At 35.4% G+C, this 18,332-nt stretch overlaps 1 protein-coding gene across 8 annotated transcripts in view; it reads left to right on the plus strand.

Moving 5' to 3' along the window:
- LOC137422082 (ciliary neurotrophic factor receptor subunit alpha) overlaps positions 1–18,332 on the plus strand; it is a 174,085-nt gene that overhangs the window by 19,274 nt on the left and 136,479 nt on the right. For 4 of the 8 annotated variants that reach the window (XM_078772916.1, XM_068108831.2, XM_068108829.2 and 1 more), the window contains one exon: positions 284–374. In XM_078772916.1, coding sequence (XP_078629042.1) covers positions 284–374 — 91 coding nt within the window. Of the gene's footprint in view, positions 1–4; positions 156–283; positions 375–18,332 lie in introns of those variants that run through there. The other 4 variants (XM_078772914.1, XM_078772913.1, XM_078772918.1 and 1 more) reach the window with 4 other exon arrangements.

Here is an 18,332-nt window from a genome sequence, read left to right on the forward strand (position 1 = left end):
GGACACACTGACCAAAAAGCTCTCCGAGCAGTCTCCGAGCAGTCTTTATCTGATACCATGGTGCACAGGTTGTCTGGTTGTGTGTGCAGAGGAGTTTATATTGCACTGTGATTCTGTGAATGTTCTTCAGGGACTCCGTCAAGGCACGCTTCGAGGTCCAATGTATCTTAATTGACACCCACAGTCATCTTCAGTCTAATATCCCAATCTCGTTGTTTCTATTCTGATGAAGAGCAATGATGATATTGGAATATTTTACTAACATTTTCCTTTTTTCAAACAGATGGGTCCGCATTGGATATATCTGAAGTTATTACCGATTTTATTTGCGAGTTTGAACACGAAAGGGATTCAAGAGATCTGCAATCCTGATGGTAAGAAGTTTTTGTCACAAATATTATTTACTGTGTAATTCTAACAATAGACTCAGCAACACGAGTTGACTTGACATATTAGAGATCTTTGGATAAAATTTTAACCAAATCAGGCAGATTGAAGATTATAGTGCATTCGGTTATTACTTCCTCCAACCACCGGAGGTGGATGGAGGTTATGTGTTCACCTATGTCTGTCTGTCTGTCTGTCTGTTTGTGAACAGGATATCTTAAAAAGTTGTGGACGGATTTTGACGAAATTTGTTCGAGAGTTTGAAAATATTTAAGGACGAAATGATAAGATCTTGGTGAAGGTTCGACTGATGATGTAGATCCTATAAAAAAAAATTCTGTGATTCCTCATCATTGAGTGATGGGGCTAAACCAATATCAAATATATAACATAATATATAACTCAATATTCGATATATAACACAATATCTCAAAAGGTTGTGGACAGATTATGGCAAAACTTGGTGGATGAGTTGTTTAGATGACAAGAACAAGCCAATTCGATTTTGGTTCAGGTCTGGATCCAGATCCGGCCCATCAGTGGGACACAAATCATAAACTGTTCACTCAGGTATGCTCTCTTCCGAGTGCCGTTCTAGTTTGCTTTTGCTATCATATGAGACTTATTGTACGAATTATTTTTCATGAATCATTTAAACTTTGTTATTAGATCATATTCCTAATCTATGGTAATAACATAAAGGTAAATGTAAACTAAATGCAGATTTATTAATTTCCATCCTTGGAATATTTCACAGTCAATTGGGCACCTGCAACAAGGCAATGACTTGATGTCCCCACAGACATAACTTGTAAATCCAACAAGTTGCATGGTTTGTGTTTCATGTTGTTACATCCATCGGGTTATCCCAGTTGCCTGGTGTGAATTCCAGTGAGCCACGTCAAAGCGGTCGCGGTGGCCGGCTAATTTGGGCGCCCAAAATCGCTGGGGCCTGATATCTCAATTAGCAATGCCATTTTTTATTCCTAAGTATGATATCCAGTCGCAATGCTTTGTTGTCCCCCGTCGCACCGCGGAGCGAAAGGGGGACTATGGTTTTCCCCTCCGTCCGTGTGTGCATGCGTGCATGCGGGCGTGCGTGCGTCCGTGCGTGCGTCCGTCCGTCCTTCCATCCACCCATCCGTGCGTGCGGGCGTGCGTGCGTGCGTAAGCGAAGGACCAAATTCTAATTTGGTGTGGGTGCAACCAACCCACGTCAAAATCCAAGATGGCCGCCGCCATGTATGTCTGAACATTGTGAGCGGAATATCGTGAAAAATAAGCGAAGTACCAACTTCTAATCTGGTGTGTGGGTGTATCTCGGCATAAGGAAGTACGCTATTGAAAATTGGGTCGCCACGTCAAAATCCAAGATGGCCGCCACCATATATATGTGTGAACCTTGTGAGCGAAATATCTTGAAAAATAAACGAACTACTAACTTCTAATCTGGTGTGTGGGTGTATCTACGCATAAGGGAGAACGCTGTTTGAAAATTCGGTCGCCACGTCAAAATCCAAGATGGCTGCCTTGCGTCTTCCACTTTGTCAACTCACATCACTTCACCGAAGGGGGACCTAGGCGTAACGCTTGTATGGACTACAAGGTCTTGGTGGTCTTAAGTGTATAAGAGTACTGAGGGATTTTAGTTGTCTTGGGGGCCTTAGGCAAGCTTAGTGGTCTTAAAGGGTTTAAAAGTTCAAGGGGTCTAAGTGGTTTATTGCGTCAATGGGTCTAAGAGGGTCTAAAAGGACTAAAATGTCTAAGGGGTCTAAATGTCTTCAGGGTATGTTTCAACAGTATTTATAGGTCTGAAGGGTCGAAGGGGTAAATTGTGTCTCAGGAGTTTAAAGGGTCCACACAGGGTCTAAAGGTCTAAAAGGTCCATGAGTCAAGGGGTCTAAAGGGTGTAAATGTATTCAGATGTCTAAGGGGTCTAAAAGGTCTTAAAAGGTCTGAACGGTGTAAGGGCTCTCAAGGTTGAAATGTCTAAAAGGTATGTTCCAACAGGCGGTAAAGAATAGACTTAGTCATGGTCCAATAATAATTAATTAATAGATGTACTCATGGTCCAACTCAACTTTAAGCAGTACGTAATTAATAGACATACTCAGTGGGATCAAGCAACACGTCACCTCGACGAGGGTTCGCCATCCACCCATGTTTTTCAGTTTTATATGCAATCTATACATAGATATCAAGTGAATCAGATGAAACTCAGTGAATCAGTGACGGATATGCAAATCCTCTTCAAATTTCAAATTTAATCAGATGAAAATTGACAATTTTAGAAATTCGGCCTATGTTGACCTGTTGGCCCTTTATTGACCTCAAAAATAATTGGGGGTTAAATTCGCAGACCTGATTTGCAAATCCTCTTCAAATTTCAAGTCAATAGGATGAAAAGTGATGATATTTCAGATGAAAATTGATGATTTTAGAAGTTTGATCTTGAGTTCACCTTTGACCTTAAAATATTGGTTTCCAAATCAATTGAGGCACTGTGCAAATGCTGTTAAATTTTCAAGTCAATCGGAGGAAAATAGATGATTTTTCAGATGAAAATTTATGATTTTGGAAGTTTGACCTTGAGTTGACCTTTGACCTTTTGCCCTCAAAATTAGTTTGTGTCCTTATTTGTTTTAGTTTGTGTCCCCTAACCGTAGTATATAATAGTATATAAGAGTATATAATATAACTCGCATCACTTGTAGAAAAAAGCTTATTTATGAGAACTGATTCATGAAAAAGTAATGGCGATGTCAGTTAGACTCAGAATCCAAAATGTGAAGTTCTCTGACACCCCAAACAAAAGTTTTTTCCAGTTAGAAGGGGTTAAGAAGTCCCAAAGGCAAATGTTTTCCTTGTTAGATGCTAAGGGGAATATTACATGAAATGAAAGTGATGTTAAGATGCTTGTGAAAAGGTTTTTTCTGGCTTATTTGTGGAGAAAGCTGTGTAAAGATATGGTTGATGATATGACGAATTACCTGCCTTCGTTAAGTTGTGACCAGTGTCAAGGTCTTAAAGAGCCGTTTACTTCTGAGGAGCTAAGCACAGCTCTGCGTATCTTTGAACACGGAAAAGCCCCTGGGATCGACGGCCTTCCAGTGGAATTTTTTGCAGTGTTTTGGGACACTTTAGGTCCAGAAGTACTGCTGGTGTTACAAGAAAGCCTACGCTCTGGCATACTACCCCTCAGCTGTAGAAGAGCAGTTGTATGCCTTCTCCCAAAAGGTGGTGATCTCCGTCGGATAGAGAACTGGCGCCCCATCTCATTACTGTGTTCTGACTACAAACGTTTTTCCAAATTGTTGGCCAATCGGCTAAAGGTTGTCATTGGCACTATTGTCCATCCTGATCAGAGTTACAGCATCCCGGGAAGATCAATCTCTGATAATGTCTTTTTAATTAGAGACTTGATTGACTGTGGCCTTAAGGAGGAAGAGGGGCTTGGGTTGATTTTCCTATACATTGAAAAGGCTTTTGATAGCATTGACCACACTTACATGTTTCATGTTCTGCAAAAGTTTGGTTTTGGTGAAAAGTTTATAGGCTTTGTGAAATTGTTATACCACAACATATTTAGTTTGTGCAAAGTAAATAATCGTCTTTGTTCACCCATTCAGGTTCAGAGGGGTGTTCGGCAAGGCTGTCCTTTGTCAGGGTTGCTGTTTAGCCTTTCTCTTGAGTCACTACTCATAAGTCTGAGAGCCTCTCTTTCCGGCTTTGTGCCTTCTGCAGAAGAGAACCACATCATGGTATCAGCACATGCTGATGATGTCTGTGTAATCATTAAGAATGATAAGGACCTAACCATTCTTGTTGAGTCCTTACACAGGTTTTACCTTGCTTCACGTTTGCGGTGCAATTGGCAAAAGAGCAAAGCTCTGTGGGTCTCCTCAGCTCACGGTACATCTGGTAGGCTTCCCGTCACCCCCCCCCCCCCCTCGTCTCTTCCAAAAGACATAAGTTGGACAAGAGAAGGGGTTAAATACCTAGGTGTTTATCTTGGACCCAATCAGTACTCCCATATTAACTGGGAAGGAGTGGTAGAACAGGCAACCAAGCAGCTCAACAAATGGAAAAGGTTCCTTCCACAAACGTCCTTTAGAGGCCGAATACTGATTATTAACACCTTGGTCGCCTCTGTCCTGTAGAATAAATTTATTTGTTTGCAGCCACCAGAGGGCTTGCTTAAAGCTATTCAACAGGCACTGGTAAATTTCTTTTGGGGAGGTTACCACTGGTTGCGGATGGACCTACTTTGCCGCCCCGTGTCTCTTGGTGGCCAAGGGCTCATTGACCTAAAGTGTCGGCTGATGGCGTTTCGGCTGAAGTCAATACAACGTCTGCTCAATGCTGAAAAACTGCCCTGGCGCCCTGTGGCACAACGAATACTGAGGCAAGCTGGAATGCTCGGCTACGGCCTTGAGACTTTTTTGATCGAATCCCAAAAAGTTGATGTGTCCCACCTTCCTCTGTTCTACCAGAGCTTGTTGAATGCTTGGCAAGCCGTAGTGGTAAGCCGCCAAAAGGAGTCCTATGAGGTTAAAATGTTTGCGGGAGAACCTCTATTCCTCAACCCACTCTTTCCCCAGGTTCCCAAGAGCCGTTGTTTTGCCCAAAACTTAATTTCAGGTGGCATCAGAATTGTCTGGCATCTTTGTGACTCAGCAAATTGTGGTTGGAGATCTGCCAAGTAAGTGGCTGAGATTACTGGTACCAGATCAATGAGACCTGCAGGTCAGGTACTTGTAGAGGTCATTCGTACATCCTTTAGACTTGGGTTGCAGTGGAGTACTGGGGTTAAATCCCATAATCCCATAATTATCCCATAATCCCATAATCCCATAATCCTTTGCTTCCTAACTTACTTGTTGCTTTCACGGGTTCTACTTCTTCCCCAGTCAGTACTGGCTCTTGTTTATTTAGTAGTCTTGAGAGTAAATCTATTTACCAGTTCTGTCTTTCTTTGATTAATGTAAACACCTCTGCAGCAGGAGTTATGAGATGGAAAGCTCTTTTACCTAATGGCCCCCCTTCTGAACCTGAATGGAAATCAATGTATGATACACCCGTATCAAAAAGGTCGGGTGATTTACAATAGAGACTGGCTCACGAGGTATTGCCAACAAACACTTTTGTAAACCGTCTGGATGCCATGGTATCGGTGACCTGTCCCTTTTGTAATAATATTGAAGATTTGTTTCATGGGTATGTTGATTGCATACGATTGTGTCCTCTTTTTCTTTTACTGAACAATGTGTTTGGTCAAGTTAATGTTCCTTTTTCTCTTCGGTTGTTTATTTTTGGCCTTGGGGTCACTTCAGCAAAGGGGAAATTGTTAATGTTTTCAAATTATTTATTGTCAGAGGCTAAACTGGCCATCTATTTGTCACGAAAAGCAAAAATTAAGGGCAAGCCACCCGAGCAATGTAATGTGATCCTGCACTTCCAATCCCTGGTCACAACTCGGTTAAAACTGGAATTTAAGTATTATGGTAGAAATGCAAACATGAAGGATTTTGTTGAAACATGGTGTGTGGGAAAAATATGCGGGGTAAATGAAAATGTATCAGAGATTTACATGTCGGTGTTTCCTTGTCCTTGCAATCTCCTGTTTTGGAATGTAGTACATTTGCATTGATGTTTTCTCCTTTTATTTGACTTTCTATGACTTTGGTTGTATTCTTTTGAAAACTGTTTTTTGGTTTAATCTTGTTGACGCTTGTTTTTGTAGTTCTATAATAAAAGGACTTAAAAGTCAAAGTCTCTCTCTCCCTCCTCTCTCTCTCTCTCTCTCTCTCTGTCTCTCTGTCTCTCTGTCTCTCTGTCTCTCTGTCTCTGTCTCTGTTTGTCCCTCTCTCTCCCTCTTCACATTTGAAAAACAAAGCTTTTCTTATCCTGCCGACCTTCGGTTCAGAACAGATAAAATGATCAATAACAATCAGCGACTGTGCATGTGTTTTGTTTGTTTGCTGGTCCGTGTTCAAGTCAAATTTTAACTCTTCCAAATACATTTTTATCTGTTGAGGAAAGGTCGAAATGGCTTCGGATCAGCATGTGAGTGATAAATGAATGAGATCATTTAAACTGTTTCCAAATGAGTATTGTGGGTGCAGTTTCAAAACTAGACTCGGGAGAGCACTTGCCTCCGCCAGGCTGACTAGTTTACGCTGTGTAAACCACTGCTAGGCCGGATCTGCATCCAGATTTTAACCAAAATCGAATAAGGTTGTTCTTGTCTCCTACCCAACTCATGTACCAAGCTTTGTCTTAATCTGTCCACAACCTTTTGAGATATTGTGTCATATAACGTTTTTGGCCCCATCACTCAATGATGAAAATCACTTAAAAAATAAATTCTATTGGGTTTATGTTCTTCATCCAATGCAGTAAAGGGAAATCTAACCATTTACGTACCTGTGTTATTGTAAACACGTGACCTGGTGCCAAACGGGCTCAACAACTCACGTACATCGGTGATAACTTTGTTATTTTCGTTGTTGACGGTGCTAAGGTTGAAGTAATAAAAATACCCGGAAACTTTCCTAACTTTGTTGACAAAACCTTGAATTTCGCAAAATAAAATCGACTTCCTGTTGTTTTTTAAACTCACGACCCACATTTAAAAACCATTTTCATATTGATTTGAGATAAACTTAATTTAAATGACGTAACGTTTCATTCAAAACACTTTCCCTTTTAAACATGAACTGAACAAAGCCTTTCATCAAAAGTACCAATAAATTGATACCTGGGGGGGAAAGGTAATTTTGTGATTGATATGTACCATGCATGTAAACATGTGTCTGTTACCAGGAAGTCAAAATAAGGATGATGAAAGATGTGTGAGTCATCGGTGTGCTCATTGGAACAACAGCTGTTCAAGCAATTGGAGCTTTGGAGGAACACGGTTACAAATGTTTGTTTTTAAATGTCCTCAGGAAATTTGACAGTTACAGCAGGAAATTTGACAGGTACAGCAGGAAATTTGACAGGTACAGCAGGAAATTTGACAGGTACAGCAGGAAATTTGACAGGGACAGCAGGAAATTTGACAGGTACAGCAGGAAATTTGACAAGGACAGCAGGAAATTTGACAGGTACAGCAGGAAATTTGACAGGTACAGCAGGAAATTTGACAGGTACAGCAGGAATTTTGACAGGAACAGCAGGAAATTTGACAGGGACAGCAGGAAATTTGACAGGTACAGCAGGAAATTTGACAGGGACAGCAGGAAATTTGACAGGTACAGCAGGAAATTTGACAGGTACAGCAGGAAATTTGACAGGTACAGCAGGAAATTTGACAGGAACAGCAGGAAATTTGACAGGGACAGCAGGAACTTTGACAGGTACAGCAGGAAATTTGACAGGTACAGCAGGAAATTTGACAGGTACAGCAGGAAATTTGACAGGGACAGCAGGAAATTTGACAGGTACTGCAGGAAATTTGACAGGTACAGCAGGAAATTTGACAGGGACAGCAGGAAATTTGACAGGGACAGCAGGAAATTTGTCAGGTACAGCAGGAAATTTGACAGGTACAGCAGGAAATTTGACAGGTACAGCAGGAAATTTGACAGGTACAGCAGGAAATTTGACAGGTACAGCAGGAAATTTGACAGGTACAGCAGGAAATTTGACAGGAGTAGTGTAATAATGTTGCTTCTGGGACACCTCCGTTTAACATGGGAAATCCCTATCTAATGTCATTTACCCCCTTGTCTTTTTCAAAAATCATAAACACCTCTATTTCTCCCACCCTCATCTTTATGAACCTTTTGTCTGTAGTACCTATCCTTAATGTTGTTCATTAGACCACTCAAACACTACAAATATTTGTTTTCTCTTATAGACCTATCATCCTTCTTCTACATATCATCTGGCAGATTAATCTTTGACCCATTCACTTCCATATTGACCCTAAACACCTATATTTCTCTCACCCTGTTCTTTACGAACCTTCTAACCTTTTGACATGTTATCCTTATTCATTAGACCACTTAAACACCTGTGATCCTTCTGACCTTATGGACCTTTTAACCTTTTACTCTTAATATCATCTGGTGAATCATCTTTGACCCACTCAAACAACGACCCTACAAATATTTGTTTATGTGTGGGAAATAATTTAATTCTCCTACAACTCTCCTCACCGTCTAATACATTAACAAAAAATATGTTTGAGTTTGGTTCTTTATTAAGATATTTTAACTGAGCTAAGATAAAATGGTAAACCTCCCTCAATGTTCTTATTTGAGCGCCTCCAGTGCCACATACCATTTTTAAATTAAAGTATATATTTTCCTGACAACCATCAAAGTTTTCCGTCCACTCAAAAATATTTCCATCTTTTTTACCCAATTCACCGGTATTTAAATTAATTCTCTTATTTGTTTTGTGAACTTTTTTACCAGTTGCCTTTTCAATTATACCTATTTGATATTTTTCACATTCATTATGTTTTCCATTTATATACCAAGGTTGATTACACCTCCACTCTTTAGTCTGGTTGATACTTGGTTCTATCATTTATATAATAGTAAAAAAGGCGGCGGTAGCCCGTTAAAATCCCCAACCCCCCCCCTTTTTAACTTATCACTTATATATATCTTATCACTTATATATATCTTATCACTTATGTATATCTTATCACTTATATATATCTTATCACTTATATATATATCTTATCACTTATATACTTATATAACCATAAGGGAGACTATCAATTCCATTTTCTAAAATAAACCTCTTATCATCAAAAGCCCCCAATGCTTTCTTATTTATCTCTTCTGAATATAATTGATGTTTATAACTTCTTATTCCATTAATCTTTCTAAACTCTTCTTTCTTTGTTGTTAAACAGTTATAATAATCCTTAAAGTTTATTGTTTCTTTAATAACATTTTTCTTTACACCTTTTAACTTCTTATCAGTCTTTTCAACGTTATTCACAATGTATTTATAAGCATAAGCCTTTGACCTCAATCCCACAAATTCACTCATAACATTTCCTCCTAATTCATCCTTGAACTTTCCAATCACCTTTTTATTTTTAGAAGAGAACAACTCACTCTCTGGACTGTAATTACTCGTGTCATAGATATTAATGTCTCTTTTCATGTCTGAATAAACATCGTTGGTATTAATTTTCAAAATAAAACTATCTGTATCCATATAAAGTAGATTAACATCATTTTGATATTTCTTCCTCAAGTTATTATAAAAGTAATCATACATTAATGACTTTGATAAATCAAGAATTGTTGTTCCAATATAAATAGGTTTGTTCATTTCAATACTCTCTTTAATCAAATGGATCGCACAAAAGTTCTCAGTAAAGACCTCAGCTCGAGTAAAACTCGGTCTATTAATTAATTTTGATGCTTGTTCCCAAGATGTTGATAGTCTGATATTTTGTCTTTTCCTCACATTCTCCATAGTCTTACCAAAGACCGCATTATTCATCAATTTATAAAAGTCTTTCTCAAAATCTGTTTTTGACTCTGTTCTTCTTTGTGTATTAAAATCAATGTACCCCTTTAACCAATGACTTTGATTGAACTTTAGAACCCTATGGATCTTCTCTACTCTTAGACCTTTTGATAAATATTGTCGCAAATTTCTTTGGTGTAGAACATAATTTTTCTTGTTATATAATGTAGTAAGTAATTTTTCTGTTGATTCACCTATATCAAACGATCGTTGATAATCACTCAACCATTCTTTCTTTGGACTTTCTTTCTCACAAGCAAATGGGAGATCTTTGTGTAGGTTATGGAGTTCCTCTGGATATTTTAAATCAATTTCAAAATAATAACCAACTTTTTCTTCATCCAATTCTTTTTGTGTAGAGATACATACATCTTGTAAAACGTTTTTGTAGTCTTTTTCCTTTACCCATCTAAGTTTTCCATAAGGAAGAGCCTGAGACATTGCCCAGCCATACAGGTTGTTCGCGTCATAGTACATCAAGTAAGAACTCTCTTTCGTTGGATCATAATTTGGAAGATATTTGTTATTTGCTTTTGCGTATCTACTCGAGCAGACTTGTGAAATTCCACCTCTTTTTGCCTTTTCAATCATCAAAAGCATATCAACATCGGTTATCAAATCCAAATCTTGTTTTGTCATTTTCAACATCGCACTCCAGGCCAATCCAGGTGCTGTGTAGTAGTGAGCAGGATCCAATCCATATCCAGTGCGACAAACAGATCTAAAGGCTTCAAATACATCGGCCAATAAAAGCACATCAGTTTTGAGATACAAATCGTGATACTCGCCAAGATTCTTGATGTTATATTTTTCCCAAACATTTTGTGCGTGTACATAATCTTTATCAGATATATGACTATTATTTAATTTGTTATAGAAATTTTCTTTTGAAGGAAGTTGTGTTTCATTGAATCTCTCAAATGAGTCCATATAGTCATAGGGGTAAATTCCCTTTTGTGTTAGAAAATCTTTATCTAAAAAATACTCTGAAAGACATGGAAACTCTTTTAGATTTTGAACCAAGTTAACCAATGGACTTGCCATGAATTTAAATGTATCAAGAAATCTGATATGAGTAATAGGAGATGTGTGAATTGTTTTTGTGAATGAAATGTATTTCTGATCCGTGTTTGGAATTGCTGAGATACTTCCAGAAGTCTTTGAGAGTTCCTTGATAAATAGATGTGTATCATAATGAGCGTTGTTATGAAGAAAGACAGGAATGAAAGAGGGGAGTTGATAATTAATATTACAACTTTGATGAGCCGGACCTCTATATTTACCAGTGAGATGACAATGGTCTCTAACCTTTAGACCTTTACCAATTTTCTCCTCACAAATATGACACACATTGTTTTTTATAAATTCCCTTTTTTCTTTACTTGTTAAGGACATTGGTTTATTGGTTTCTCTCATTATCTTGGTTAATCGAACACAGTCTTTTTCTAGTCGTTTCACAAACTCCTCTGGGGTATTTGAGCCTCTATACATCTCTAACTTGTTATATTTATCACCAACGGATGATTTGATATAATAACAAAAACCACAAGGAGTATGTTTTTGATATTTATTTGTGTATGATTCTTTTGGATCTTGAGAAGCAGTATCAATTTTTTCTAAAATACTTTCAAAATCAGCATATATAACAAATGGATGTTTGATCTTTTTATTTTCATCTTTGAATGTGATCTTTGAGCCTTCTTTAGGCATATTGATTACCGTTGATTTATGTTCGCCACAATAATTTGAATGTTTATCTAATCTTTCTTGTGAATTGAAGAAGTTAAGACAACGCAAACAAATATATATTTTATTTGTTCTCTTACAGACTTGTGGTTTTATTAATTTAGCAATATCTTTGATGTATGTATAATGTGAATTTTCGTCTGAATTAAAATATAGAAGATTAATATGAGTTTGTTTACAATTGTCAGAAAGCTTTAAAACCTGAATGTTGTTTGTTTCTGTTAGACCATAAACATTAACTGATAAATTATTCATCTTTTCAAATTTAGGAATATCATTTAAAGTCATCGGAAACTTTAGATCTTTCGTATTTAATGTATTCTCATATTTTTTATAATGAGATACTCTTTCATCATGAAAATGTGGAGGATGTAAGTGTGCTAAAATAGACCAGAGAAAACATTTATTGTCTTTATTTTTGATATTGATAACTGCTTTTCTATTTTTGATAACACTGGGTAAATCAATGTAAGAAGAAGCTTTTAGAGGATCTGATTTAAGAATATGAATGTCTATGTAAATAATTTTTCCTATATTGAATCCACTTCCTACGATTGAATTATCCACATCTTGCTCTTGTTTAATAAGTTCATCATAGACTCCTGATGTTTTAAAATCTTGATATGAAGATATAAAGTGTGGCTCAGTTCTCATGTATGGTGCATCTATAACTCCTTCATCCTTTGTCATTTCTAATTTTACTCCCATATAAAATTTAAGTGGTTTCATTTCCTTTAGTGTTTTTTCAATCAACGTTTGAACAGCAGGTTTAACTATTTCTACAGCATCAACTATAGACTCTGGTTCAGGAGGTTTGAAGTTAAAGACTCTTATTTTAATATGTCCTTTGAATGCTCCATCAGAGTTTTTAGTTGTGATAAAATTTGATAAATGTAGATTTGTTTTAAGATGTATTTTGAAGCCTTTCTTGAGGATATTTTTATTACATGTAGAACAGTGTTTTGTTTCAGGTGGAAGAGGGGAAAGTTTGTTTAAAATGTTGTATGTATGTTTTGCGGTGAGAATATGTTGTTTATAATATTTTACTTCCTTCTCGCAAGTATCACAATAAACCATATTTATAGCGTGAGAAAACGTGGTGTTTTATATATATCACTGTGCTTAAAATAAAACACTTTTGAGCTTTACAGCTCCGTTTTATATATATCACTGTGCTTAAACTAAAACACTTTTTCACTCAGAATCATCTAAGTCATAACTATCACATGAATACTCAGAATCATACTCAGAGTCATCAATAAAGCTACTCTCATAACTATCATTTGAGCACAAACTATTAGTATCATAACTATCATCTGTGTTCAATGAAATACTATCATCACCATCATCCAAGTTCAATGAAATACTATCATCACTATCGTCCGAGTTCAATGAAATAGTAAAATCTTCACTGCTGTATTGACTCATATTTAATTAGCAAGAAAAATATTCCCATCAATATCTATATACTTTCTTTCATTAACAGATTCAATCTCTACAATTTTTATATCAAAAGTTATCTTTAAATAATCTCTAACTATCATAGAACGAAATGACATTTCACCAGAAATATTAACATCATTCATTTTACTTAGATCTACACCCTTTGGATTATTAAAGAAAATACAAATGTCTCCTCTAGAATTATTAATGGTCTTATCATTCTTTTTCAAAGTATCGTGGTCAATCACTTTTTCAAGCTTTGAATAAATTGCCAGGAGTAGAGGAGAAACTTTTGTTAGATTTACTTTAATGGATGTCTTTCCAGGTATAGTTAGAGCTCTTCCTTTAAATGAAATAGAGGGGCTCATGTTATTTTCCATAACTGGTTTTACCCAAAAATTTCCATATTTATCTTTGTTCAATTTAACATCTTTGACATATTTTTCTATATCTTCCACCGAAGTAGAGATTGATTGAAATTTGTCTTTTGTGCTTTGAAACATTGTATTTATTAATGAATAAACTTGCGTTTAGTTTAAGTAAAAATTTACCACATAAATATGATAAGTTCTGAAGGATATTTAGAATTTCCAGACTCTCCATATGATAAATTAGAGAATTGTCCGGCTTGTGATAGAGTGGGGCTTAATGATGAGGATTCATATAAACAATGTTTATTCTGTGATTATATTCTAATTAATGATAATAAGAAATATAAAAAAACATATAACTCTTTTAAATTAGAACCAAAAATGAATTACTTTACAAGATTAATAAGAGAGATGAATGTTAAGCATTATGGTGATAATACACCATTTCTTACAAGGAAAGAGACTCTTTGTATTGAGGAAATGTATAAGGGTTTAATGATATTTATTATTCAAAATAATTTTAATGGAAATGTTAATACAAGATACTACATAAATAAAATAATGAATTATTTTGAAATTAAACCAGAACTCAGGATAAAATATAGAGTTTCTAAAATAGCTCAAAAAAAGTTGGATGACTTGTTTTCCAAATATATAAATGAATGATTTTTTACCCGTTTGGGAAAATAAGATAAAATTTAATAACCATAAAAACATTCCAAATTCATTGAGATGTCTAATAGTTGGTTCAAGCGGATGTGGGAAAACCTGTTTACTTTTAAAGATGCTCCTTGGTCCTAATTTTTTAGATTATGATAATTTAATAATTTTTACAAAGTCAAGTTTTCAACCCGAGTATCAACTACTCTCACAGGGTTTTAATGCAGGTCTTAAAAAGGAAGACATTATCGGTTTATTTAAACTTCAAAACAAACTGAATGATTATAATATTGAAGATATAATACAATTATTTTGTGATACACAGAAATCAAAATCGAAACCCATAACTTGTATTCTCAGTGATAATACGGATGATATACCTTCACCTCAAGATTTAGATAAATCAAAAAAGAACCTCGTCATCTTTGATGATTGTGTTAATGAGAGAAACCAAACAGTAATGGATAGCTACTATACAAGAGGGAGACATTCTTCTTGTAATTGTATATATCTTAGTCAATCATATTTTCAACTCCCTCGACGCTCAATAAGAAACAATGCCAATACTTTTATTTTATTTAAGTTAAATTCAATAGATGTAAATAATTTTTGGAGAGATAATTGCTCTACGTTATGTAGTAAAAAAGAATTTGAAAATTATATGAAACACACGATTGGAAAATATAAATATATTGTTGTGAAACAAGATGAGATACTAAATGATATTTTTCAATAAATAAATACAGAAAATGAATACTGAAGAAAGAGAAAGAAAGTTTAAGGAACATCAACAATTAGTTTCAAAAGTTGTTAAACAACAGGAAGAGATAAAGAAGAAACGGAGACAGAAACTAACTGGTGAAGAAGCCTTTGAAAGAAAACAAGAGAAATTCTTTAAACCACTTTTGAAAACTCAACACTCACCTACAGTTCCCACGGTAGAATTTACTCCGAAAAAACTTCAAATGCTCAAAGATTTTAGTCAGATAACAAAACAAGAACTTGGTGAATTAGAATATGATGACGAGGGATTATTTCGGAAACTTGAGGAGGTAAATCAACCCCCTAATTATGTTGTGGAAGCTCTTCAAAACGATGAATATTCGGCGGGTTCAAAAACCAGAGCAGGTCTCATTCCAACAGAAGAACCAGCAGTGTTTCATCTTGTGGAAGAAAAGGTATTGATATTTAATGATGAATTGATGTTCTTGAGTTCTACTCAACCAAATGTTAAATTAACTCCAAGATTAATGTTTCTTCTAACAAACCCCGGATTCAGCGGTTCAAAATATTTTGAGGAACCACTTGATATGGAAAGAGAGGAAGATAGGGTATATATTGAGTTGCTAAATGCACTTGATTATGGAGTTTCTGTTGCTGGGAAAAGTAAGAAGAATGAGAAGGAGAAACATATTATTGATGCTTTAAGTAAGCTTGGTTCGGGTGTTAGTTTTCTTCCAAATGACCCATCACAATTAGTTAATAGGCTATTATTGTTGTTAGGTAGTAAGAAGGCTGGAAACAACAATTGTTTTAATGAATCCTCAGCCATTTTAGATCAGTTGATGAACATGAAAATAATTAATAAATGTCAATACAAAGATATTTTATTAGATATTAAATAAGATGAGAAGCACAATTCTTAGTTTTAATTTCACAACGAGCGATTACACAGCTTCATTCCCTTACCCACTACAACTTGACCCCCTTACCTCATATGAGGCATCTTTATTGTCAATGGAAACTTATAATACCTTGTTTAATATCACAGAGAAAAACAACAAGTTTAGTTATAATCCAGGAAGTGGATATAAAACTATAACCGTTTCACCTGGAGCTTACGAGATTTCTCAAATATCTTCAGAAGTCTCTCGCCTTATGAAAGAAAAAGGTGATGAACCAAAAAATATTGTAATAGATATTCAAAAACACACTTCAAAATCAACTATTAAACTTAAAAATAATTATAAAGTTGATTTCACGATTGAAAATTCGTTTAGAGAGCTATTGGGTTTCTCTTCAAAAAAGATTGAAAATAACGGGACGTTTTACAGTGATAATGTTATCCAAATATCCTCCGGTATAAATTCAGTATTAATTCATTGTGATTTGATTGATGGTGCTTATAACGATGGAATAAGAACAAATACAATATTTTCATTCAGTGCATACTCAACCCCGATTGGTTATAAATTTAATATGGAACCAAAAAATCTTGTCTATTTACCTGTGTCAGGAAAAACCATATACAGAGTAAATTTTAGGATAACCGACCAAGATAATCGTATGATATCCTTTAATGATGAAATTATATCCATCAGAATTCACCTACGTGAAGTTTTTCAATAAATAAATAATGGTTATTGTGAGAAAACACGAGTTGGGAAAATATAAAATAATTACAGGGGAGGGCATGTTCCTTTCACCAGACTATACAAGGTATGTGGGTAGAGGATACTATAAACCTAAGAGACAACGAGGTGTAGGTCATCAATTTCGAAATAAAGGAGATGGGATAATTGATACTCTAATGGGTATTGGTTCAACCATCCTTAAACATAAAGACCTAATTGGTTCAACTGCTTCTGCCGTGGGCTCCGTTGCGGGTGCTATAAAGAGTATAAAAGATGCTCAAAAGGAGTCTCATAAATTACAAGCAATCAAAGAAATAAAAAAAGGTAAAACTCAACTATCTTCACAAGAACGACAAAAAATCATTAAAATACTTGGGTCAGGGTTTCAACAATTTTAATGCTATATAAATACAAGTATGGAAGCGATTGATAGTATCTATGATTTGGATGATACGATTATCATTTCAAACTCCACTAAAAAGGAAGACTATTTTAAGGTAAATGCTATAACAGGAACAGACTGGAATTCAAACGGAACAAAAAGTTTTGAAATAAATAATCAACAAACTTACTTGAATATAGCTGATAGTTTCTTGCTGTGTAAATTTAAATTCACTAAGGCTGCGAATAATACTAATGCTACACTCGTAAATGATTTCTTCTGGAAAATGTTTGACAGTGTCCGCCTGTATATTGGAACACAAGAGGTTGAAGCGGTTGATTATGTCTCTGCTACATCTGAAATGATGAAATTTACACTATATTCGTTTAGTGATAGAATGGGTAAGGGAGCTGTTGAGGGTTTTATTCCTGATATGTCAACGGGTACAAACGCAGACCCTGGTTATAGTCAAAGGAAGTCAATGTATAATGATGACGCAAAAGCTGAGAATAGTTTTACCGTAGCAGTACCTCTGAAAGGTATATTTGGATTTTGTGATTATGATAAAGTTTTGTATGGGCTTAAAATTAGATTTCAACTACAAAGGAATGATAATGTAAATAGATTGCTTTTTGGGGATGAAAATGCTTTTGGAGAAAATAATAAATTTGTTATTAATGATTTGTGTTGGTATATCAGTGAATATACTCCTAATCTTAAAACAGAAGAGATGTTAAATAGAAGACTTAACTCAAAGAAACCGCTAAATGTATCATACCTTAAAAGAAGATGTCAACACGTTAAACTGGAACACACTACCTACACTTGGAATTTAGGTGTTCTTCAAGGAAAGCCACGATACCTCTGGCTCATTTTTAAAAAACCAGATGGAGAGGACGGTACTAATAAGAATAATGCCCTGAGTGATAATGCAAAGGTGAAACAACTTCGGGTTTCTCTTGATGGCACATTTTATCCGCGAGATAGATTGGAAATTGATTGGGAAAAAAATGATTATGCGGAAGCCTACAAGTCCTACCAAAAGGTGTGTGAAAGTAATGGTAATAATGATCCTATTTTGGATATGGTTGCGTTTCAAAAACTTTATACAATCTACGCAATTGACCTGAGTTCTCAAAAGGAAACTATAAAGTCTAATCGAGTGGATACTTCTCTATACATTGAAAGAGGGGAGAGTGAAGAGGTTAATGCATATTGTTTGCTTTTGGAGGAAACAGAATTACAGATTAATACAGATAATGGTGTTATGATTAATATCACATAGGTTTTTTCTCATAAATAAATGGTTGGGGTATATGTTAATCAAATCAATCTTAATAAATTAACATCTTGTATTCAAAATCAAAAGCCTTGTATTATTAATGTTAATACAATTCAAAGAAAAGGAGCTGTAAGAATTGATGTTTTACTCACACACACACAAGTAAAAACACTAAATGATGTTGGATCACTTAAAATTAAAAT

The sequence above is a fragment of the Myxine glutinosa genome, chromosome 2 (genome assembly GCF_964187855.1).
Source record: "Myxine glutinosa chromosome 2, kmMyxGlut1.1, whole genome shotgun sequence".
NCBI classification, from domain to species: domain Eukaryota; kingdom Metazoa; phylum Chordata; class Myxini; order Myxiniformes; family Myxinidae; genus Myxine; species Myxine glutinosa.